General features: G+C 41.4%; 1 protein-coding gene across 10 annotated transcripts in view; it reads right to left on the reverse strand.

Moving 5' to 3' along the window:
• The window catches only part of MAP7 (microtubule associated protein 7), a 179,135-nt gene that overhangs the window by 40,991 nt on the left and 112,542 nt on the right, over positions 1-25,602 (reverse strand). For all 10 annotated transcript variants that reach the window (XM_086707952.1, XM_086707956.1, XM_086707948.1 and 7 more), the window contains exons 2-4: positions 23,199-23,294; positions 15,329-15,406; positions 304-467 (exon numbers count right to left, since the gene is read on the reverse strand). In XM_086707952.1, the coding sequence (XP_086564078.1) occupies positions 304-467; positions 15,329-15,406; positions 23,199-23,294 (338 nt within the window). The remainder of the gene's footprint in view (positions 1-303; positions 468-15,328; positions 15,407-23,198; positions 23,295-25,602) is intronic.

Here is a 25,602-nt window from a genome sequence, read left to right on the forward strand (position 1 = left end):
TCATCAGGTCCCAGGTGATAAAGCGTCTCAATACTTTCATATGGGCGAACTGAACATAAATAAGTTACAGCTCGAAGGCCAGACACCTGGGCTTTTAAAGTTTCTAGGTTAGTAACTGCAACAATCACGCCATTTGGGACCTGCCTTCCATACCCCAACCTCCCTAGAAGCTGTGACTATCTATAAAACTGATTCCTTAATTCTGCTATGCACCCCAGCACCTTAATGGAAGGTTTCATAGTAAATGTGTTGCATTTCTGAAACAGACAAATCTCCTGTGTACTTCCCGGGGCGGCGTCTTACTTTGTCTTCCTCCAGTCTCTGCCTCCGCTTTTCCTCCACAGCAGCCCTCCTCCGCTCCTCCTTCAGCCTCTGCTCTTCCAGCTTCTTCTTCCGCTCTTCCAGGTGCTTTTCATAGTGCTGCCGGGCTCGCTCTTCCCTTTCTAACCAGATGATTTCTCTCGCGGCTTTAGAAGAAAAACAAGGGAAATATAGGCTGGTTTAAAACTTAAACAGGCAGGACTGTATAAACAGCCCACAGGAACAGGTAAGAGTTCTTTGGTTTTGTCTCTACCAAGCCTGGCCTTTGCTTTCCTCACATTTTCAGGAAAAAGTACCACTGTTAATTCATAGCATAATTTAGTATGCTGACAATGAGGTCCAAGAAGATGCACTGAATTCTACTTTTTGGGAATCCCCTACAGTCCTGTAGTTTGGTGTATTATTACAACAGAGTAATGCATACATCACATGCTCTGGTCTCAATTCTGACTATTGACAAAACCAATGGCACCATCCATCTCTCTCTCTCTCTAAAAAAATGGGATCATCCTCCAGATCAAAAGCCTGTGACTACATTTGTTTCAACAAAGCACTGGTTCTCTGAAAACATTAAAAGAATTTGGGACAAAATCCCCAGAATTGATGGTTGATAAAAGATACATTAAATGCCTCATGGATTTATCACACTGAGTCACCTAAGTGACGTGAGGGTCTAAGTAAGCAGATCTGGTGTCTGAGATGCTCACGCTCTGGGTAGATAAGACTTACTATCACAGCCTGAATGAAAATAAACAATTCAAAAAATATTGTTCAGTGATGGAATGCTTCTTTTCTCCTTTACATATCCATGTTCCTTCCTTCCTCATTTTAGGGGAACACATAGCCAACAAAACTTTTTTATTTTTTTTTATTTTTTAGTATGATGCTTCCTTGAGCTGTGATAAACCTATCTTTAATATGATCTATTAACATAGTAGGTAAAAGAGTCCAAACAAAATTTAGAGCATAAACCCTGAGGATACTGAATGGCATATAAGTTAAAATGTTATTTAAAAAAATTTTTTTTAACGTTTATTTATTTTTGAGACAGAGAGAGAGCATGAACAGGGGAGGGTCAGAGAAAGAGAGAGACACAGAATCTGAAACAGGCTCCAGGCTCTGAGCTGTCAGCACAGAGCCCGACGCGGGGCTCAAACCCACGGACTGTGAGATCATGACCTGAGCCGAAGTCGGACGCTTTAACCGACTGAGCCACCCAGGCACCCCAAAATGTTATTTTTTTAATAGAAAAAAAATGCAGAACATTTCAGTTTCCTCTAAATATTTAAGGTTAACAATTCTGTATTTCTGCTACCATTATACCTTTTCTAAAGCTGTTCACTTGAGGAGACAAATCCACTGAAGGAAATCTGAATGGACTTTACTTGTGTGAAAGAACAAGGATGATGCAAGATGAGTTTGTCCTGTGACATTACTCAGAGAGAACTGGGTTCTCCCAGCAGCACTGCCACTAATGGGTGGGGAGATCTCAAGACACGTTCATTTGAATTTCCGTTTTCTCTTGCCTAAAAGACACGGAAATTGATCTTCAAGAGTCCTTCCAATTTTAAAAGCCGATGGTTCTAAAGGAAGTCTCAGGCCCATGTTGAAACTTGGAGTAAAAGCACATAGTATGTGCTCAATAAATATTTGCTAAATGAGTGAATAAATATAAACACCATGAGAATACACATTGAAAGTAACAGATGGGGAACATAATTCTAACATTTTTTAAAGGTGAATTTACTGTGATCACATACCCTCATGCACACATCTTTTGGATTTCCTGAATACCTTACTAGCCGACTTTCAATGATACCACACATTTTAGTTCATTTTAAAAAGGTGGATTTCCAGTGACAGATTTTTGTCAAAGCTTAAACAGTTCAAAATATTAAAAGGCAAAATGAAGGTCTTCCTCTAACCTTAAACCCCTTATGTTCCACTTCTACCTTTTCTGCAAATGTAAAAGAAAGTAAAAATCCATGTATTACTGTAGTATGGCACTTCTGTTCTGCATCTTGCTCTTTTCGCTGAAAATAGATCTTAAAGATCTCTGCACACCAACACGTGAAACATGAAACTAACAACCTTTTAAATGGCGGTATAATATTTCACTGTCTACATACCACATTTTATTTTTTTATATATTTTTTAAGGAGTATTTATCTTGAGAGAGACAGAGACAATGTGAGTGGGGAAGGGTAGAAAGAGGGGGAGAGAGGATCCCAAGCAGGGTCAGTGCTGCAAGCACAGAGACCGACCCAGGGCTCAAACTCATGAAACTGTGAGATCATGACCTGAGCCAAAGCCAAGAGTCGGATGCTTAACTGGCTGAGCCACCCAGGTGCCCCAACATACCTTATTTTATATAACCAAATACTTATTGATAGATTTTCTTAGTTGTTTCCAGTATTTTACCAATTCAGACCTTGAGTGACGTTGTGTTATCATAACCTCTGTAGAGATGTGAGCATATCTACGTAGAAGTAGAATTGCTGAATCCAAGGGAATATACACTTAAATTAAAAAAAAATTTTTTTTTAATGTTTATTTAGTTTTGAAAGAGAAAGAGATAGAATGAGAGTGGGTTGGGGCAGAGAGAGAGGGAGGCACAGAATCTGAAGCAGGCTCCAGGCTCCGAGCTGTCAGCACAGAGTCCAATGCGGGGCTCGAACTCACGAGCTGTGAGATCATGACCTGAGCTGAAGTTAGATGCTCAACCGACTGAGCCACCCAGGTGCCCCTACACTTAAAATTTTGATAGATACTCTCACACTGTCCTCTGTGGAAGTCACACCAATTTATACTCCCACAGGCAATGGGTAAGGGTCTCAGGCAGAAAAAAGAAATAGCTTTATACCCTGAAGCCTGGATACAGGCAGTAAGACCCATCTATTTCTTAACTCTTGGCTTTCAAACTACATAGTCTTTGACTTTTATACTCCATGTTGAGGAAAACTTCAGATTCTTTGAGGATATTTATGAATGTCATCTTGTCTTTTCCTATAAGATGTCCCAGAAGCCAAAAGACAAAATAAGAAATAATGCTTATGAAATATTAAGAAAATATTTTTTAAAACCAGTAAGATATATTTGTAAAATAAGAATTTATCAATTCACAGGTAATTTTCCTTAGGTCATGTTTTTCATCAGGCTATTTTCTCGCTCATGAGTATTTGTGGTTATTTTCTCACTTAACTGAAACTCCACTGATTTCTAAAGTCCTACCTAACCTTGGCCTTAATATCCTTATGTGGCCTTATTCTGCATTGCTTTCCAGAAGAGCCTCTTACTTCTAATTAGTCCTGTTTCCTTATTGCACCTCCCAAATAACCCATGCTTCTTGCATCTCTTTGCTTCCATCTCTTTCCCTGTTGAGAAAGCTGCCATCATTGTTAATTCCAACAGATCCATCCTTTAAGGCAGGGGTCTTACGATGTATTTCAGGATCACCTCTGGAAGGGGGTACGTGTGTATGTGTGTGTTGGGGGGATAGTAGTTAAAATGCAAATTCCTGGGCTCCAACCCTCATATTCATATTTATTAATTCTAGGATGGGGCCCAGAAAACTGCCTCCCAAGAGATTCTAGGTGGTCCCAAGTGGTCTACTGATGGCATTTGGAGGAACACCGCCCTCAAGGTCTTCTGCAGGAGCTTCAGCTCTTCTGGGGGGTGGGGGGTTGTCAATGCTGCTCTTAGGACATCTACCACAAACTTCGGCATTTCTTCTATTCTGATTTCTCGGTAGCAAAGGTTTTCTTTGCTTTCCCCCCCTTCCCCTCATTCACCATAGTGCTTTTCACAACTTGAACATACCTAAAAGTCTTAATAATTACTTCCTGATTCACTGGGCACTACTTCCTGATTCATTCACCCATAACTGTGTGGTCTTGGGCAAGTTACTTAATCTCCCAATGCCTCACTTTTGTCAGAGTAAACTGTGGCTGAATATAGGACCTTCCCCATGGGTTTCCTGTAAGGAGTAAAAGAAGAACTACATTTAACATAGTTTTAGGGTATGTTATTATTAAACATTCAACCCATATTAGCTATTATTGCCAAATTTGTCGTCGTCGTCATCATCATCATCATCATCATCATTATGATTTCAATTCAGAAAATCAAAGCTAGTGCTTAAGGTTATGCTATAAATCACTAGAGGGCTAGAGGTTACAAAAAATAATTAATTTTACCTCAAATAATCTTTTTAAGGAATAATATTTCCTTATCCATTGAGCTCTAACTGAGTTCTACTTCTATTTTCTAGCAGGAAGTGGAGATCCTATTACCTTGTCTTTAAACAGTTACAAAGAGAACGGGGCAAACGATGGTGAAAGAGCAAACAACACTTTTGTATTATTGTAGACTCTGTTGGTGAGCGTTAGCAATATTACCAAGTACAGATCATGTATCTTTTATTTTTTTTAATTTTTTTTTTTACGTTTATTTTTATTTTTGAGACAGAGAGAGACAGAGCATGAATGGGGGAGGGGCAGAGAGAGAGGGAGACACAGAATCGGAAGCAGGCTCCAGGCTCCGAGCCATCAGCCCAGAGCCCGACGCGGGGCTCGAACTCACGGACCGCGAGATCGTGACCTGAGCTGAAGTCGGACGCTCAACCGACTGAGCCACCCAGGTGCCCCGATCATGTATCTTTTAAACTGAAGGACAGCACATAAAATATTTCAATTATTTAATGAGAAGTAGAAGTTAATTTATTCTACGAAAGTTAATTTAATTTACTTATTTAAAACACTGTGTAAATGATAAGTAATGTCAAAGTCTTGTATTTTCTCCTTCAGAAATGAGAGATTTGAACACAAGAAAACAATCAATAACTGCTATGGACTGAACTTGCCCTCCTCCGCCCCAACCCCACCCCATCCCTAAATTCACATGTTGAAGCCTTAATGCTCAGTGTGACTATATTTGGAGACAGGGCCTATAGAAGGTAATCCTGTTTAAATGAGGTCATAAGGGGACCGCCTGGGTGGCTCAGTCGGTTAAGCTTCTGACTCTTGATTGAGGCTCAGGTCACGATCTCATGGTTGGTGAGATTGAGCTCCGTGTCAGGCTCCGCGTTGACATCTCAGAGTCTGCTTGGGATTCTTTCTCTCCCTTTCCCTCTGCTCCTGTCCCCCGTGTACATGCTCTCTCCCTCAAAATAAATAACAAATAGATTTTTTTTAAACAATAAATAAATAAATGAGGTCATAAGGGTGAGGCCCTGACCCAATAGGCTTAGTGATTCTTATAAAAAGAAACACCAGAGAGCTCACTCTCCCTCTCTCTTCATGCTCAGAGGAAAGACCGCATGAGAAGAAAGCAGACATCTGCAAGCCAGAAGAGGGGTCTCACCAGAAAGTGAACCCTGCCAGAACCTTAATCTTGGACTTTCCAGTGTCCCAAATGGTAAGAAAATAAATATCTGCTGTTTAAGCCCCCCAGTCTATGGTATTTCGTCATGGCAGCCTGAGCAGATGAGTACAACAATTTCTTCACATTTAAGTCATTAACAATCACTCATTTCATAGAGGCAGCTCTGTAAAAGAACAGCATGTACAAAAAAGGAATCATAGTATTATTAACCTTTATTCTCGTAAAGTTCTAATTTTTCCCTGGATTCTGGGTATCAGAACATAAAATGAAAACCCACTGAAGCCCCTGAAACACTGGCCATTAATAAATCAGTTCCACCCCTGAGCTGCTGCTACCGGAATCATACTTTAATGACACTAACAATATATCAGTGCCATGTAAAGGGGACACTATTAACAGTATGACAGCGACACATAAAGGAGAAACCCACCATCATTTTGGACTCCATTTAGAAACACACAGTGACTCTTGTACTAAAAGGAGTTCAAAAATGATAGGCAAAGTCCTGTAGCGGATAAAGCACAGGCTCAGGGCTCACAGGACTGGGAGTCCACCCCCAGGCCTGCCATTTACCATTCATCTGCCACTGAGCAAGTGGTGACTTCTGTGGTCTCATTTCCTCAAGCTGCCATGGTGCCATTTTCCTGACAGGGTCTCGGTGGGCTCAGGGTGACATGCGGAGTGCTCAGCCCAGGGCCAACACACAGCAGGAGCTCAATACATAGAGATAATTATCGTGAGCGAATCTTTATGACAAGCAGACCGATTCCTGCCCTGCTGCCCCAGAGGGAATGCAGCTGATGGGAAGAACACAGGTAGGACCAACTACTCAGACAGCACACTCGTGGGCTGGATGGACTCCCTGCTCCAGTCACTCAACAATCTAGTGCCCAGCCTGGTCCTTTTTTTTTTTTTTTAAATGTTTATTTACTTTTGAGAGAAAGGGAGAGACAGAGTACAAGCAGGGGAGAGGCAGGGAGAGAGGGAGACAGAATCCAAAGCAGACTCCAGGCTCCGAGCTGTCAGCACAGAGCCTGATGCGGGGCTCGAACTCATGAGCCCTGAGATCATGACCTGAGCCGAAGTCGGACGCTCAACCGACTGAGCCACCTAGGCACCCTGCAGCCTGGTCCTGAATGGGCTTACATCTGTGTGAGTAAGTACAGGTATCACTACCATACGACAAAAAGAAAAACGTGACATTCAGAGAGTAGAGCCATGTTATCACATCATCTCTGAAACCTACAGAACTGCTGTGTTGGTTTCATATTAAGCTATGGAAGGATATGACTCAGTGCCTGCTAACACCGGGTACCAGCATAGCCAGGAATATCATAAAGAATCAGAAGATGACAAGTGCTAATATCTGAGTTCAGGCTTTGATTCTGCTACTAATTTTGTGTGACTTTGGGAAAATTAGCCAACCTACTTGACTTCTAAATTAGAGGGTATGTACAAAATGATCTCCAAGATCTTTTCCAATTAACTCCCAGGACTCAATTTTTGTTTTTCTCTTTGAGGAGCTGTGTGTAATTACAATTAGGTCTCCCGCCCCTGAGGGGCCTTCCTCCCTGCACACCGTAGAAAACTAAATGGGACTGAGGGGCTGGGGGAGCAGTTTATACCTGTGAAGACCCAAGAGCCCTCCTTATACATGGGCTGAAGGACTTTTGATAGAAGAATGCAATACTATCCATGACTTTCTATCTTCAGGGCCAGGCTTCAAGGCGTGTTCAGCCTCTGCTAAAGTAAGTGGGGGTTGTGCTAAAGCACACAGATCAACTGATGTCCTTGGAATCTTTTAGTTAGTTACCACCTTACCCCAAATCCTCTTTACTCCTTAAAAAATGTTGCCATCCTCCTCACCTGGCAGGTCTACTGAGCCCTACCCTGCTGGACCAGGAGACACAAACAACCCTCTCTCTCTGTCTCCCCCAGCCGGGAAACATGAGGCTTCTCCAATCCCAGGCATCTAAATCAGTATCTGTGGAATCACATGGTCTGCCATCCTCATTTTTTCACCTCAGTGAGATGTCTTCAGCTCACTTTGTGCTGACACCAAGTGATTCACAGGCATTATCTTCACAGCCACTCAGTGAGGTAGACACTGCTATTAACCTTATTATAAGAACTGAGACACAGAGAAGTGACGTCACATGCCTGATGTCTCACAATAAGTCAGAGGTGGAACTGGAATTCAATCTCTGGACTGTCTGACTCTACAAGCAAACAATGAACCATTATGTGGAAGGGGGTGATGTGCAACACCTCCCAGGGACTAGACTCCTGCTCTGTATTGGGGACAAGTTGGTCATCCGATGTGAAGAGCCTGATCTTTTCATATCACTCTTAGTCTTTATCATCATCTATTTACAAGGCCCCTCACTTTTCAGATTTTAAGATCTTTTAATCTTCAGCCTCAAAGGCAAAGTCAGTTCTGGAGAAACAAATAATGGCTGCTTAGTCACAATGATTCATTTGTTTTATGTTAGAGCTTCAGCCTCTGCGTTACCAAATCCATCCTGCAACAAGCATTTATTCTTGCCAGTCCTGAGCTTGACTCATGATATAGCTGCTGTGGTATGTGCTCACATCCATATCCCTCCCACTAACGTGTATCCAGATCCCTTAGCTGTTCATAGCCTGCCAGACAGCCTTACGGGCTTTTGTACACTACATTCATTAAGTGACCACTTCAGAGACTAGATGCCAAGATTAGCCACAGATCTGTCAAAGTTCTGCCCAGTAGCAATTTGGATTAGGAAGACTGCTGTCCCAAAATTCATACATGTCTTTTTGTGGATAGTCTTGTCAAAACCACCGACTGTGCTAATGGAATAAAGTGAAGTGTGAGATCAGGGGCAGCTTTGCATCTGACTCTACTGGGTACAGCATTATTGGTTGTTTACTAATTAATCCTAATCCCCCATCAACGTTTTTGAGATGAACATTCAAGTCAGGCTGAAATCATTGTTCATCTTTTGACCATGCTCTTACTAACAGTGCTGTCCCTGCGTTCACAACACACTGAGATCAGGGAGGTTAAAATAAAAAAAAAAAGGCAAAATACAAAGCTATGACTGGAAGGGCAAAGAAGTCGAATAAAATTACCTACAGAAAAAAACTCAAATATAAGTCAACTGATGTTTGTTTGAAGGTCAAAAGCTTCTTTTATTTTCTATTATTATTTTTTAAATATTTACGTATTTATTTTGAGAGAGAGAGAAGACAGAGAGAGACAGAGAAAGAGGCAGAGAGAGAACCCCAAGGCTTGACGCTGTCAGCACAGAGCCTGATGTGGAGCTGGGTCTCACAAACCATGAGATCATGACCTGAGCCAACATCAAGAGTTGGATGCTTACTGAGCCACTCAGGGACCCCCCCCCAAATCTTTTCTATATTATCTTCGTGATTTCTAACAATATTATAGTATGATAGATCTCTTGTACAGCTTTGAACTTAGCTACAAAACCACTATGAATAAACTGAATGATAGGTTTTCTAAGCTCACATTTTTCTTCACGAGCTACCTGAATCAATCATACAATTCTCTGATAATCTTTCATGATGTCATAGAACGCCAGAAAGCCCCAGTTGGGAATGTGACACTATTCATGCTGATTTCAAACTTAACCTGTATCATCTTCAGAAAGGGGAACGCTGTATTTCCCCAAGTGCAGAAGACTATTCGCTTGCTAGACATCTCTGTAAGTGCTCTCTTGAATCTGTCAACATATTGTAACGCTATCAGTTTTATAGCAAATTTGAAAACCAAATAGTTTTAAGGCACAAGTATTGTATAGATGACCTCTGTATCCTTGTTCCTCTGAGAAAATGGTTAAGAATAAGAATCTAAGACTTGTCTCACTGAACTATTAGAAGGGTAGGTATTACCTGGTAAGTGGGTGATGCCTTAACTAATTCACAGTACACTTGCTGCATTCACCTCTATTTACGTTAACATGCATATGCTTACTATTCGTTGAACATTCAACAACAACGGTTGAGCATCAACAGTCCAATGCTTCCAGGCACTGTTAATATGTACTGGGCTACAGAAATGATAAAATGGGGCGCCTGAGTGGCTCAGTCAGTGAAGTGTCAGACTCTTGACGCTCAGGTCATGATCTCACGGTTCATGAGTTGGGATTCTCTCTCTCTGCCCCTCCCCCCACCTCAAAAATAAACAAACAAACTTAAAAAAATGACAAAATGACACAAATTCTTTCTCTCGTGGAGCTTATATCCCAGTGGGGGCAGACAGACCATAAACAAGTAAGTAAAATATATACGCATGCTTGGATGTTGACAGTAATACCAAAGACATATCAAAGACATGCTTAAATAGCTGCTATGGCAGAAGGAAAATCTATCTATTCCATCTTTCTAGATTCTCTCAGTTCTTCTCTTAAGCTAACTTACCATGAGGTAAAAATAAATATTCTATAAAATAGCTTCCATTAGCAATTATGGCAGATCCACACAAAAAGTACAACCACGGTGCCCATTTGCTACTAATGTGATAATGCAGAGTAGAATGTTGTTTGGCCCACTGTTATTTATTATTAGTATTTCATGAAAAACCACAGAGTAAGGAACATCAGCAAATATTTACTATATGTCTTTTAAAATTAGTACTGTGCCACGTATTGGGATACAAAGAATTAGAAAACTATGGTCACAGCCTTTAAAAGTTTAAAATATATGCAACCAGGAAGTTATATAAAATCCAACTAGGAAAAGTTCATTAGAGCATAAAACAGCATTAGAATGGGGCACCCAGGAGTGCCTGGGTGGCTCAGTCTGTTAAGCATCTGACTTTGGCTCAGATCATGATCTTGCAGTTCGTGAGTTCAAGCCCCGCATCAAGCTCTGTGTGGACAGCTCAGAGCGTGGAGTCTGCGTCAGATTCTCTGCCTCCCTCCGTCTCTGCTCCTCCCCCACTTACAATCTGTCTCCCTCTCTCTCAAAATAAATAAATATTAAAAAAATTAAAAAAACAAAAAAGAACGGGGCACCTGGGTGGCTTAGTCAGTTAAGCACCTGACTCTTGACTTTGATTCAGGTCATCATCTCCTGGTCTGTGAGTTCAAGCCCTGCGTGGGGCTCTGTGCTCACAGCGTGGACCCTGCTTGGGATTCTGTTTCTCCTTCTCTGTCTGCCTCTCCCCTGCTCATGCTCTCTCTCTCCCTCTCAAAAATAATAAACATTAAAAAACAACAGCATTAGAATGCTAGCAAAAATATGATGTTATGCAAAAGATAATATAGAATGAGAAAATGACCGAATTTCCAAAACAGGAAAAGCCAATGAAGACCAGGAAGTCTTCAAAAAGAGGGGGTGGTGCTAACTGTGACACAGCTGGAGAAATAACATCTATGACATGATTTTGGTGATTAAGACACAAGTTTATGAAGGTCTGGACTAGGATAATAGCACAGGCAGCAAATTTAAAGGCATGGATCTGAGATTCATTTTGAAGACAGCGTCAGCTAGTCTCATGACTAACTGGATTGAGGGACAGAGAGAACGTGGCAACTTCCACCTACATACTAGGCTTGAGATGGCTGACGCTCCAGCTTGAAGACTAGGCTGAGTCTGGCTAACCACTGATAACTACAAGTGGCCTGAGGTGGAGACTAGTAGTGCCCAGCACTGGGCCACCAAGGAAGAGAAAAATGTGTTATTATGCAAAAGATCCAACAGCTAAGACTGGTACTCAGAAAGATGCCAGTGCCTCCAGCAATAGCACAGGTACCAAAAAGAGCTGAAAGAAATGATTTCTTAGGGCCAGAAAGATATTGGTGCAATTCATCAGGACACAAGAATCACCTAGAGGAGTCAGTTTGGGAATGAAAGTTGACGAACAAGCTAGTTATACAGAAGCTGAGGTTCAGGTAAGGGGTTGGGGGGAAGCATCCACAGCCTTATGAGCTGCTGAACGTGAAGAACTCTTATCATCAAAAAAGGACAGTCGAAACCAATGAGAACAAATGAATTTCTTTTCCCCTTGGGAAAAAACAAAACTACAGCTTAGAGGAGAGATGGTGAAAAAGATGCAGAAGTCAAGAGAGGGGAGTTTGAAGGAATGGCCTGAACAGAATCAGAGGAAACAGAGTGGTTGAGGAGATCTTTCATGTATAAAGCTTTTAAGACAGAAAAATAAAGCTTTCAGAGTACATGTGCTCAACCAAATGGACAGAACAGTCCCAAACATGAAGAATGACACCTGGCTTTATGTTATAAATTGAAGGATAATGTAGAAAGAACAAGCCACATGACATAATCCTACCATAAAAGCATTAAAGCATGACTCAGAGATTTAACCCACAGAAAGTTATTAATAGGTCCTCCCTGTTTGCAAAATAGTACAAATATGACATGCCACCCAAAACAAAAAGACCTTTATTCTCCCTCTCTACCTTGCTTTTTTAAAAACATGGATTAAAACAAAAGTCTTTAACGATTTCAATGTCAATTTCAACCCACATCTAACAGTGAATAATCAGGCTCAATGACCAATCATTTTAAACTTTGCTTTGTTGGAACTTATGGAATGTATTCCATTTCTTTTCTTTTCTTTTTTTTTTTTTTTAACTTGAAAGGCTTTCAAGTTTGAAAGCTTGGTAACAGTTGGTGCTACCACATTCCAGAGATCTGTTATTAAGTGACAGCCCCTCACCCCTTCTTTTTTAACATTCTACTGTCATTATAGTTTTTGCGAAGCACAGTTTAAAGGTGGTTGCTCAGGTGTGCCCTTTGATTTTTAGCACTTAAGATTTTTAAAAATCCTTATATATTGTAAGGCATAATTTAAGTTCGATGCTAGGTTTTAGAGGACTCTTACAAACGTATGTATGTGTGCGCACATGTATGTTTACGGGTAGATTTATGAAGGCTGAAGAGAGTCTCTCGAGATTTAGTTGCTGCTATGATGGCTTAAGTGGAAAAAAATTAGGCAAAAAGTCGCTGTTTACAATCTAGAAAGAAAATGCAATTAATGCCAATAAAAAATAAAAGGACTGATATATTTCATTAAATATAGGACTAATACACTTCATTAAAATTATGATTTTCAACAACAAAAAGATCAGAATTAAGGAAGCCATGATATTTATTGAACACGGAAGGGATAAGAAGAAAAACTATGTATGTTATGTGCTACCTCACCAAAAAAGTCAAGTTGTAGTAACAGGATAATACAATCATCTGAAAATGACTTTCACCTATATCATATAATCTAAGGAGCATGATGGGTCAGACTCTTAGCAAATACCTTTTCCTGCCTATCCCTGTATCATTGTTCTACAGTCTCTGCCTCTTCTATCTTCCGGGATAGCGCCTCTACATCCTCTAGTGGGAATCTCCAGTGGCACGTGATACCCTTTCAATGCCACCTCCTATTAAAATTGCTGTGGGTTTATCCCCCGTCCCCCTACACTACAACTAGCCCTGGAATGTTGGGTCTTAATCTCTCCTTGTCTTTTGAACACAGTAACTGGCAAATAAGGTTTTTGAATTTATAAATTAATGAGTTGTGTTCTGTCCTGTGGATATGAATTAAAATTGGGTCTACATCTTAAGAAAAAAATTGAGGGTCGCCTGGGTGGCTCAGTCGGTTGGGCGGCCGACTTCGGCTCAGGTCATGATCTCACGGTCCGTGAGTTCAAGCCCCGCATCGGGCTCTGGGCTGATAGCTCAGAGCCTGGAGCCTGTTTCGGATTCTGTGTCTCACTCTCTCTCTGACCCTCCCCTGCTCATGCTCTGTCTTTCTCTGTCTCAAAAATAAATAAATGTTAAAAAAAAAAAAGAAAAGAAAAAAAAAGAAAAAAAAAGGAAAAAAATTGAGTCACTCAATATACAAAGCTAGGCAACTTGCAGAGTGTGCAGCCCAAAGCTATACATCTTACAACTTCATAGAATAAGAAGTGAAATCATTTTTGTTTGGCCAGCATGTTCATGCTTTCCACAAAAAAACTAATAGTGCTTGGCTCTGAAACACACACTCAAACAGAAAGATATGAGTTAATGTGTAAAAGCTACTTCGCAATGGGATTTAAATCGTTAACAGAGTAGTCTCCTGACACTATGGAGCTACTTCTCACACAGAAAGAAATCCACATTGCAAGTCTAAGGAGAGATTTGATAGGGTGAGACCTGACCCAGCTGGAGCAGGCAGAGACGGGAGAGGGTTCAAGTGCTAACCCTTGGATGGATCCAAACACAGAGTGCAATACCAGCCATCCCAGAGCAGTGGGCAGTTTCTTCTTTTTGCTTATCTGGAGTCTCTTTCTGCTTCGGTGGCTCTATTTCCTCTGTTCTGATCCACTTGTCAAGCCGACCTGAATCAGGGAGTGGTGGGCATCGCTCGCAGGAGGAAGATACCCAGGCTGCAGAGTGCTTCTGGGAAAGCACGAGCCTGATGGCCACACACATCCCTGCCCTCCAGAAACCCACCAGCCTGCAGGAAGCCTATCAGGGACAGGGCACTTCAAGCCTGGGTGGAAGTTGAGGCACAGAAAAGCAGCAGAGCTCGTTCCCTCCCACCACCTTGCTGAAATCTGTGTTGAAAAGACCTTGGCAGGAGAACAACTGACCTCACATGACCATTATGGCAAGGGAGAGAAAGAATTAAATAATGTCAACAGACTTGAAAATCAGCTTCCAGTGAATCTCCCAAATTTGGGTTTGTGAATAAGAACGATGGAAAAGATGGGGGACAGGTGCTGGGTTCTTCTCCAACTGAAACATGAACTCTTACAAAATGCAGTGGAACTCTAGAAAAGTCATGGGTCACCTCCTGGAAACATGGTGGCAACCTCAGTCAGTTCTAGTTTTAAATTAGAGACATTCTGGAAACACTGAGATGCACTGACAGGCATTTCATCTTTCCAAGGGACATAAAGACAGTATCCTGTTTTAGCAGTTTTGCATAAATGGGCATCAAAGTAAAGGGGGAGTGGGCACTGGCATCCTTGCTCAAAGTTCTGAGAGACAATAGCGCTTTATCTTGGCTTCCTGGTAAGGCAGTCATCAGGATGCAGCTCTCCGGGTGATTACGTGGCAGCACCATAGCTGCTAACCTTTCACAACGACCTTAGGTAACAAGCGAAAAATCAGACAGCTCAGCAGGAGGCTTTGCCTTTTCCTGGCAGCGTGCTGGTAGCCTCTGTCTATAGATTCAACAGCAGCAGTTTTTTCACACGGAAAGCAGGAAGTGCCCTGGCAGTGCGTGTGCTCGTGACTGCTCACATAAAAAAGAACCATAAGCTTACTGTCCTTGGTTTGTTTGCTTTTTTTTTTACGCTGTAAAATGTAAGCTGAGCCCTCACGCCTCTTATAATTACATTCTCTCAGGTGCCACATGAAACCGTGATTATGAGAAACAAAGTGAAAACGACCTCAATCCTGGCCTGGCCTTTACTGCTGCTTACAGTTTAGCCCGATGTTTCCATCACATACTAAGTTGTGTTTCACGTCCCTCTGTACAACTCGTAAAGACACGCATGGTTGTTACAGTGATGGCCACTGGCTCAACGGGAAGCGTCCCTGAGCCCGGAGGTGAAAAGCAACATCTGCACAGCGGCGTCCCCGCAGGACCGGACGGGGGCTGGGGGATGGATACCTAGCTGCTTCTCCCGCTCCTCGCGCCGCTCCCGGGCCAGCCGCTGCCGGTCGTCAACCCGCAGCACGGGAGGAGGGTCTGAAAAGGAGAGCAAACACGTTAGTAGAAGAGCAGATTTTCTGATACTGCTAAATAGCTTTCGGAACAGTAAATTCGGTGGATAAAACATCACGACGTCTTAACAACAATTACCATAGATGGCTATAGTTCCGGTGATACACTTTATTATTACATCGTTTTTCTGAGAACTTCCAAGAATTGATATACTCCAAGATATACTCTCTTATGTAATGTCTTTTTCTTCTGTTCAAAGACATTACATAAGAGAATAGGATTACATATCCTAAGACTTCTCACCACAAGGAGAAAAAAAAAAAAACAAACACCTTTTTTTCCCACCCCCATATCTATAGGAGATGATGGATGTTAACTGACCTGACTGGGGTGGGTGATCATTTCACAATATAGGTTAAGTCACATCATTATGCCACACACCTTCGATGTACGGGGTGGTGTATGTCAGTTCTACCTCCACAAAAATGGGGGAAAAGTTTTAAAAAGAAAAAAAGACACACAGCCAAAAAACAAAAAAACCATTATGTAAAAACATGACATAACTGTAGCCTTTTGCCTGTTTCTATCCAACAATATATATGATGCTTCGTTGTTCCTAAGCTAGTGAGCTTCTATCATTTTTATGCTTTAAGAAGGCTGTTCCTCAACAGCAAACAGAATCCTAAGTGAATTTCTACTGAATATAGTATTCAGTGAATACTGATAGATGTTCACCAGTTGGATGTAAGAAGCCCAGCTTTGAAGTCACACACCCAAGAGTTCACTTCCTGTTCTGTGTCTCACTCAATATGTAAATTTGGCTGAGATACCTACCTCTCTACGTCTCAAGTTATGCAGGACATGGGTTTCATGGATTTTTATTTATTACCTATAAAATGGAATAAAAATAGAACCTATCTGACATCACTGTAAGAATTCAATGAAATACTTGAAATGGTGTTAGTATGGTGCCTTGCCCACAAGCTTCAGTAAATTAATTCACTCACTGAACACATGCTGAACATCAACTATGCACCAGGCACTGTTCTATGTGCTGAAAAGAAAGCAGTCAGGAAAACAAAAAGCAAAAAACAAAAATCTCTGCCCTCATGGGAACTGCATTCTACTCAGGGAAACTTGATAACAAGGATAAAAAAGAGATAGAGCATGAGGGGTGCCTGGGTGGCTCAGTCAGTTAAGTGTCTGACTTTGGCTCAGGTCATGATCTCATGGTCTGTGGGTTTGAGCCCTGCATCTGGCTCTGTGCTGACAGCTTGGAGCCTGGAGCCTACTTCGGATTCTGTGTCTCCCTCTCTCTCTGTTCGTCCCCTGCTTGCACTGTCTCTCTTTCTTTCTCTCAAAAATAAATAAAGATTTTAAAAAATTAAAAGAAAAGAGATACAGAATGAAAACAAGGGAAAAATATATTGAATGTTGCATTGAGATAAATGTTAAGGAGACAAGAAGAAAGGGGACTGTGATATGGCAGGAAGGGTATGTTTAAGCATTTTAGACAAGAGATCGTAACTTTCACGTGTAGAGTCCCGATGGAAGGGACAGCTAGCTGTGCAGGTGTTCTAGGAGGTGGAAAGCAGGCACAAAGACCCTGTGGCCACAAGTACCTAATGTGTGTAAGAAATGGGGAGATCGAAGAGCCTGGAACGGAGCGAGATCAGAGAGCACTGGGGCCAGATACGCAAGGGCCAAGGCACAGGGCTCGTTGGTCCTGGCAGGGACTCTGGATTGTACTTGGAGTGAGACGCTGCTGGGAGCTTCCCAGCAGAGACCTACACTAACAGGCTCACTTTGGTACTATATAAAAAAGCAAAATTATAATAACAATGCTGATGAGAATAATGACCTTAAAATCAGGTTTATTTTCTCTTCACTTAAAATGATGTATTTTTTTAAGATCTCATGTTAAAAATAGAAGCTTACTGGTGCAATACTGTAGACAGCATGGTAGCACTTCATCAACAAATTTAAAGGCTTTATATCCCACAGGCCTCCTAAATGGCACAGAATTTGCACATTTAGGGGAAATAAAAACTGTACAAAGACCCCTTGGGAGCCTGCATAAACCTGGCAGTGAGAATCATGAGCAAGACTAAGTGATGACATTTTACACCCTTGTTGTTTTAAAGTATGGTTTTTAAAAACTGGTAAAAGGACCCTGCAGTAGGTCCTACTTATTATTATAATGACTTATCAGATTTGCTTATTATTTATGAGATTTCAAACATTTTTTATATAAGAAAATATTGCCCCTGGCCCCAAAAGGTTTACTTCTGAAGTTTGAAAATGGGCATGTGAGCTCCTGCTCAGGCACTTTGTTAAGGACCACACACAGGGGTGTTTTACTGTCATTTGTTTTTGGTGAAAAGAAATGACAGCACGACAAATGGCATTTTGAAAAAAAGAGCTGTCTAAGCACAAGTCAAAGTGAAGTTAGATCTCTAATGATTAACTCACCACTTTAGTAATATTCCTTAAACAATGAGGTGTACCTGTTCATAAATATAACTGTAAAACTCAAAAATCAACTTTACTAAAAAAAGACGTGTAAGCACATTACAGAAAGTCTATAAAAAAGAATTTAACTACTTTGAATTGCATTTATAATTCTGTCACAGGCAATCTACGATATGAAGGATGTGATGTTGCTAGCTTACTTTCAAGTACGTGCAAATTTCATGCAAAATTTAAAAAAAATTTTGAAAGAAGATTTTAATAACACCATATGGGACATGCACTTACCCTTATGTACCCTCTTCTACCCAAACCAATTCTGAGAGCCCCCAATCAATAACTGGTTATCAATATAACCCAATTATGAACTGTAATACTTGCCTTTTAGATACATTTTTGGAAAACAGCAGTGTGAGAGGTGCTTTTTTTTTTGCAAGAGGTGGTTTCTATACTCTCATTTCATATGAAGATTATGCTCCTCACATGTAACAAACTGCATCCTGCCTGATCACACAATTTATAAGAAACAAGGTCGTATACGGAGTTGCACAAATATACCAGTCAATCCCTATAAATAAGGCCAATGCTTACAAGTGCAATGATTCCCACTGATCTTTGAGATCAGGGCTGAAATGATAATCACTATTCAGTAGGGGATCAGATTTGAGGAAGTAAAGAAGTAAGGCATAGTGATTGTGATATGCTAGATGATTCTGGTTGGTTTAGGAACCTGGGATTAGCAAATGTGAAATTGTAGAGGGAAAAAGGCATTCAGTTTAAACTGTTTCCATCCTTTTGATTACATCAAGAGAGAGTCACTTTGGTGCTAGGATGCCAATAATACTTATGGCAGATAAAAGATGGCTATGAACGGGGGTGGGGAGGAACAGAGCCTTGTTGGTTTTGTTCACGGCTTATTCCCAATCCCAGAACTACACCTGGCAGAAAGGAGAACATTCAGTAAGTATTGAACGAATGAGCAAACAACCTTGGCTAATCTTCAGAGCCTTTAAACTTCCACAAACACGCACCAATAGGGGCAAACAAACAGCTATCTTGTATTTGATAACAGACCTAAAAAAAATATAAATGCTAGCAGTTATAGTTTTAATAACCAAAAACTGATAAAAAAATATCTTTAAAGATAGATTTCCAAAAAGGACAACATCTAATCGAATAATTCTAAGTAAATAGTGTATTTTCTGTGATTCTTTGTCTCCCTCTCATCTCCATCCTCCTATCACTTTTCCCGGGAACGAAATCACGGTACAGAAAGTAAATGAATAGCATGAACTTTCTCACTGCTTCCTGATTGACCTAACGTGGTCAGAAGGCAAAATGGTAAGAGCAACAGAGTGTCCGTGTGAGTCCGCTCGCAGAAAGGAGTGCTCTGCGTCCAACCTCCTGCCTGTGAGGACTCAAGAGCGGGGTGTCCGCCCACACTGGGGCACTCTTACGTGTGACAGGGAGTGCTGTGGATATCCTGTCTTCGATGACATGTAGAAGCCTGGACCACAAACTAGAACTCAGTGACTCTCGCAGATCAAGAAAGTCAACTCGCTCTGACAAGGCTTTCTCAAGAGCTTTGACTTCCATCTGAACAACTACTGTTTACACGGTAGATAACTTCATCAGGGCTTGCATTTTACAAAGCTCTTTCATACACATTATTGTTTCATTCTTCACACTAGCTCCATGAGTTAGCAGAGCATGTGTTCATTCAACGACGAGTTCTTAGGCCTATTTTCCAAATGAGAAAGTGGAGGGAAACGTCTGTGAAAAGGAAGGCGGCACAGCAAAGTGTTGGAGCTAGTTCTTAAAGCCACATCCCTCACTCAGTCCGTGCCCTTGAGCACATCATGGCACCAGGAGAGTCATTACAATGGCAGGATGTAGCAGCCAGGGAAGGCCTGAAAGATTCCAAGGCCTGCATTCCTCTATGAGGGAAATGATTTATAAACAGTAATGAAATTTTTAGTGGTTCTTTTAAAGACTTGTAGTGGAGGGTGATAAAGGGATAGGAATTAAGAGGAATTTTTAATGAACTTGAGTTTCTGCTTTTCTCAGGTATGTATAGTGGATTAAGAGACTACAATGTTCTCTTCTGATTAGGTCACACTCTGGATCGTTTGGAGGCAGCTGATGGAGTCCTGAAGAGCCAGCTCCCACTTTGTAGACATGGACAGATCCATGACTTTACAAATGGTCTCTTTTGGTCTGGGTCCAAGTATTCACAGCTGAGAATACCGGTCTTTTCTGGAGAACACGAGACATTGTGAGCTCACACTTATAAACCACAAGCGCCTTCCATACATGTTTTAAAGATAAAATATTAACAATCTGAATGTTATTAACATCAAAGAGATGTTCTAGACTTTTCCAATGAATTTTAAGTATCAGAAGGTAAAGGAGGGAAAGACATTTAACTAAAATTTACTGAAATAAAAGAGACTCTGAGAAATCATTTGGTCAGGATGCCCATATCAGGTGAGAGCAATACTCAAAATATCCCAAAATTTAGCACATACTTTACTGTTTTTTCAAGTTCTGGAGAATGAAAATTAATAAACTGCTCTAGACAGACATTCCCATGACTTGTATCCCATAAATTAAAGGTTTTACTCAAGCCTCACCATCCAACATGAAATCTCTTATATCATCCTTTGGAGATACTAAAGAAAATAACATGGTGGTTTTAAAAATGAGACCCATTGACGAACCTCTGCTTATCTGTATATACAAGAAAGCAGACACATGATGCTCAAAAGGTCTAATCTGAATGGTCAGAGTGGGGGGGATGGGCAAAATGGGCAAGGGGAGTGGGAGATACAGGCTTCCAGTTACAGACGGAAGAAGTCGCAGGGATAAAAGGGAATATAATCAATGATACTGTAACAGTGTTGTATGGTAACAGACGGTAGCTACACTTGTGAGTATAGTGTGACTAGTAGAGTTTTCCAATCACTATGTGATACACCTGAAACTAATGTAACACTGTGTGTCAACTATACTAAAGAAAAAAAAAAGATAACATGAAATGAAATGTCTCCCTCATTTAACTTGACTTTAGCAATATAATTTTTTTTTAACGTTTATTTATTTTTGAGACAGAGAGAGACAGAGCATGAATGGGGGAGGGTCAGAAAGAGAGGGAGACACAGAATCTGAAGCAGGCTCCAGGCTGTGAGCTGTCAGCACAGAGCCCGACGCGGGGCTCGAACTCAGGGACCACGAGATCATGACCTGAGCCGACGTCGGACGCTCAATTGACTGAGCCACCCAGGCACCCCATTGACTTTAGCAATATAAATCAAATGGCTCTATAAAGAGATGGCCGTCTGAGGTGGGAAGATTTTTTTTTTGGCCTCTGTAGTCTCTAGGCACTCTACATCTCTTTCTTAACACACTGCAAATTCGGTGTTAGAATGACCTATTCATAGACTGGTTTACTCCATCACGCTGTCAACCAGAGGGTATGGATTATGGTTTTTTTTTTTTTTAATTTTTTTTAATGCTTATTCATTTTTGAGAGACAGAGCATGAGCGGGGAAGGGGCAGAGAGAGAGGGAGAGACAGAATCTGAAGCAGGCTCCAGGCTCTGAGCTGTCAGCACAGAGCCTGATGCGGGGCTCGAACTCACAAACCGTGAGATCATGACCTGAGCCGAGGTCGGTCGCTCAACCGGCTGAGCCACCCAGGCGCCCCTATGTTTTTTTTTTAATAATAAATCCCTTAGTGCTTAGATAGTGCTAACACCAGATGAATAAACAAGGTATCAAGACATAAAAGCATAAACTCCACAGTAAAGAATGGTAGAAATTAGAAGTGATGGTTGGTGGGGAAAGCAAGGGGACAACAGCACCTACCATTCAGCTATGTTTAATTCCCACGGTAAAACAAACGAGGTTTTCATGCTAAAGGGCTCTGCTTCCACAAGGATCCTCACCTGAGTATAAGAACACAAGTCTACCAGAATAAGGCCTATGAGGACAGGGATCCTGTTTTGCTCACTCTGTGCCTCTCATGGTCCTGGGCACAAAACAAGTACTCGATAAGTAGTAGATGGTGGTTGAGTGGTTGGCGGATAAATGAATGGATGAAAAGGTAAACTGATGAAACGGTGAAGCTCAGCCTGCTAATTAAAATTCCGTTGAACCGGGGCACCTGGGTGGCGCAGTCGGTTAAGCGTCCGACTTCAGCCAGGTCACGATCTCGCGGTCCGTGAGTTCGAGCCCCGCGTCGGGCTCTGGGCTGATGGCTCAGAGCCTGGAGCCTGTTTCCAATTCTGTGTCTCCCTCTCTCTCTGCCCCTCCCCCGTTCATGCTCTGTCTCTCTCTGTCCCAAAAATAAATAAACGTTGAAAAAAATAAAAAATAAAAAAAATAAAATAAAATTCCGTTGAACCTACATACACATCATTTCCTGTGAAGGGCTGCTCATGCAATACCTGCAACAGCACTGGATATTTGTCCTTCTTCTAAGTAACAAGCCAGATTCATCTGCTCTGTTAAGATCTTTTCCCACATGAACCCCACCCCCTACAACAAAACTAGGTATAATGGAAAATGTTTCTGTTGAGACTAGAAAGAGTTATTTCCATCTTGATTCTCACTGTTCTTGAGTGACTTCAGTCTTAGATGCTGCCTGAAGCAGGTTTCCAATGCCCTCGTGGGTTGTGCACTTGGGCCTCTGCCCTCCTCTTACTGTTTACCACCATACTGGACATAGGTCTCTCCCAAGGACCACACACTGACTGCTGGGTACCTGGAAGCAGCTTCATCGTCTATTCAACTCTTTATGTTTACAGACTCTTTGCTTCTTTGTATCACTGAATGGAACAGACCATGAATCACAGGTTATTAAATGAAATTACTGTGTAGGTGTACAATCATTGCAGGGAATAGGGAACAAAAAGATAATTCTAGACCAGCTTTGCTATGTGTGAAGATTGCCTTAAATGGTTTTTGAAAATGTCACAAAAAAGATATGCGATAATGTACCTGGGCACATAGATACAAAAAAATTGTGTCATATGCATCATTTCAAAAGAGAATAGTAAAATGATTACCTCTTATACATTGTTTGGCAGTAAACAATGCACCCACACACATCATTCTCACTGACTGTCAAAATGATTCTGAGAGATAAGCAGGGCATGTATTTGAATCTCCATTTTAAATAGAAAAAAATCGAGGCTTTAAGAGGTTCTCTGACTTAAACTCATACAGGCCAGTAGGAGTGTGTGTCTTTTGGTAGCAGAACCAGAACCAAGCTCCTAAATTCTAGCAATGCCTTAAGGCTTTAGGGACAACCTTTTTTTTTCTACAGCAAACACGATGTATAGTACCTGGTTTATTTCCTGAGTAGTTGCTATTTTGTCCTGAAATAGCAGAGGGCCGGTTGGAGGCGGTTTTCTTATCATGCACTTTGTAGCTGTCAGGTGCTATACGAATGAGACAAAAGAGAAAAGACATATTTAGTTTCTCAAAATTTATTCAGAAACATTCATCTAGTCAACGTTTGCTGCTAACCTTTGTGTTGGGTACTAGGCTAGATTCAGGAAATAAAAAGACGAAGCTGTTACAACTCTTGCCCGTTCAGTGGTAACGACACATCCCCAAATCAATGGCCACGGCTCCACCAATCCTATAGAAGTGGCAAGTTCAAGGGTCCATGAAATCATTTACCCTGGTCGTCCCAGTTTATACATAAAGCAACCACGTGGAGGCATGACTGCTATCCAAAGTCTCTGATCTTACTTCTTACAAAGTTCATGCATTAGGAACCCCCAAAATTCCAAGAACATATAGGTCACCAAAAAGGAACCAGGAGATATAATTTACCAGGATTTTGAAAAAGCCTCTGACAAAAGTTCCATAACAAAGATTATTAAACAGACTAAGGGAAATGTATTCTAGGAAAGGAATGAAGAGGAGAAATACCAGGTAATTGCTTACATCAAGTACAGGATCCTATACTTTAAATATATTGCTCTTTTTTCTTTACCCATATTACTTTATTTAATGTATTTTCAGAGGATATTTAAAGGATGTCTGCTACTGTTTCAGATACAAATCATGCCAAAAACCAAGCCGATGAGTTTCCCTGCCTCCTACTCTCTGCCTTAAAACCTGCACTGCCCCGTCTTCCCCACCAATTAAGGCAATTCCATCCTTCCACATGATCATACCCCAAACCCTGGACTCATCCTTGACTCCTCTCTTGCTATCACTCCCCACGTTCAATCTGTTTAGTAAGTTCTTTCGGCTCAACCTTACAAAACATCCTGCCACCTCTACTGCTAGCTTTATGGTCATTTCCTCCCTGTGTGGTTGCAATATCCTCTTACCCGGTCTCCCCGATCCTCCCACGGACCCCCGTTAGTCTATTCTCATCTCAGCAGCCAGAGTGATCCCATTAAAACACAAGTCACATCACTCTTCTGTTCAAAACTCTCCAACAGCTCCCACTCTGCTCAGGGTAAAACCCAAGGTCTCCACCACGGCCCAGAAGGTACTATATGGTCTGGCCTTTACCTTGTGCCACCTTCCCTCTTAATTACTCAGCTCTAGTGATAATCAGTTCATCGCAGACCTTTGAGTGGACTTGAAATGTTCTTGTCTCGGGGCGCCTGGGTGGCGCAGTCGGTTAAGCGTCCGACTTCAGCCAGGTCACGATCTCGCGGTCCGTGAGTTCGAGCCCCGCGTCGGGCTCTGGGCTGATGGCTCAGAGCCTGGAGCCTGTTTCTGATTCTGTGTCTCCCTCTCTCTCTGCCCCTCCCCCATTCATGCTCTGTCTCTCTCTGTCCCAAAAATAAATAAACGTTGAAAAAAAAAAATTAAAAAAAAATAAAAAAAAAAAAAAGAAATGTTCTTGTCTCAAATAAGCAGGTGGATTTCTGGGTCTCTGCTCACATATGACATTAGAGTTCTACTGAATTGTTTATACTTTTTCAAAGTTTATTTATTTATTTTTGAGGGCGGGAGGGGCACACAGAAAGAGAATCCCAAGTAGGCTCTGTGCTGTCAGTGCAGAGCCTGACATGAGGCTCAATCCCACTAACTGTGAGGTCATGACCTGAGCCAAAATCAAGAGTTGGATGCTTAACTGACTGAGCCACCCAGGCACCCCCCATTCTTGAATTGTTTAAAGTACCACCCCTACCACTCATCACCTCGCACACCTAAGCCTGCTTTGTTTGCAGCCCTTGCCCCCTGACATATGACATGTTAGCGCCCTCTCCATGAGGCTGAGGAAATTGACACTATCTAGAAAACAAGAATTGTTTGCCCAAGAGTTTTTTAAACTGAAAGGGTGCTATAATAATTATGCTTCAAGAAGACTAAATTTAAAAACTATACTCAAGGTGTATTAAAAACAAATCACTAAGAAAATAAATTCCCTAAATTTACCTTTGACATCTACATGGGGAATGCACCAAATTTTTGTGGCTCTCTTTCAATTACATATAGTGTTAGCTGTGGAAAATCAAAGACTAAATAGTAAAATTATCTTATACAACTCTTTTAAAATCGCCCAGTTTTGATCTGTTTGCTTCAAATAACAGCTTAAAACACAAATATTGATCGACTGAAGTTTTATTTATTAAGCTTCCTTTGCTTTATTTGTAAAGATACAGTAAAAATGAGCAGATAGCAAACAAAAAATTAAACAGCAAAAGGCCTCATTCAGTGGTTTCTGATAGGACTTTGCTGCTAGAAAGTTTACCAGGCAAGCTACCACTGGAAAGG

This window comes from Puma concolor, chromosome B2 (genome assembly GCF_028749965.1).
Source record: "Puma concolor isolate L17-30 chromosome B2, mPumCon1.1.hap2, whole genome shotgun sequence".
Taxonomy (NCBI): Eukaryota; Metazoa; Chordata; class Mammalia; order Carnivora; family Felidae; genus Puma; species Puma concolor.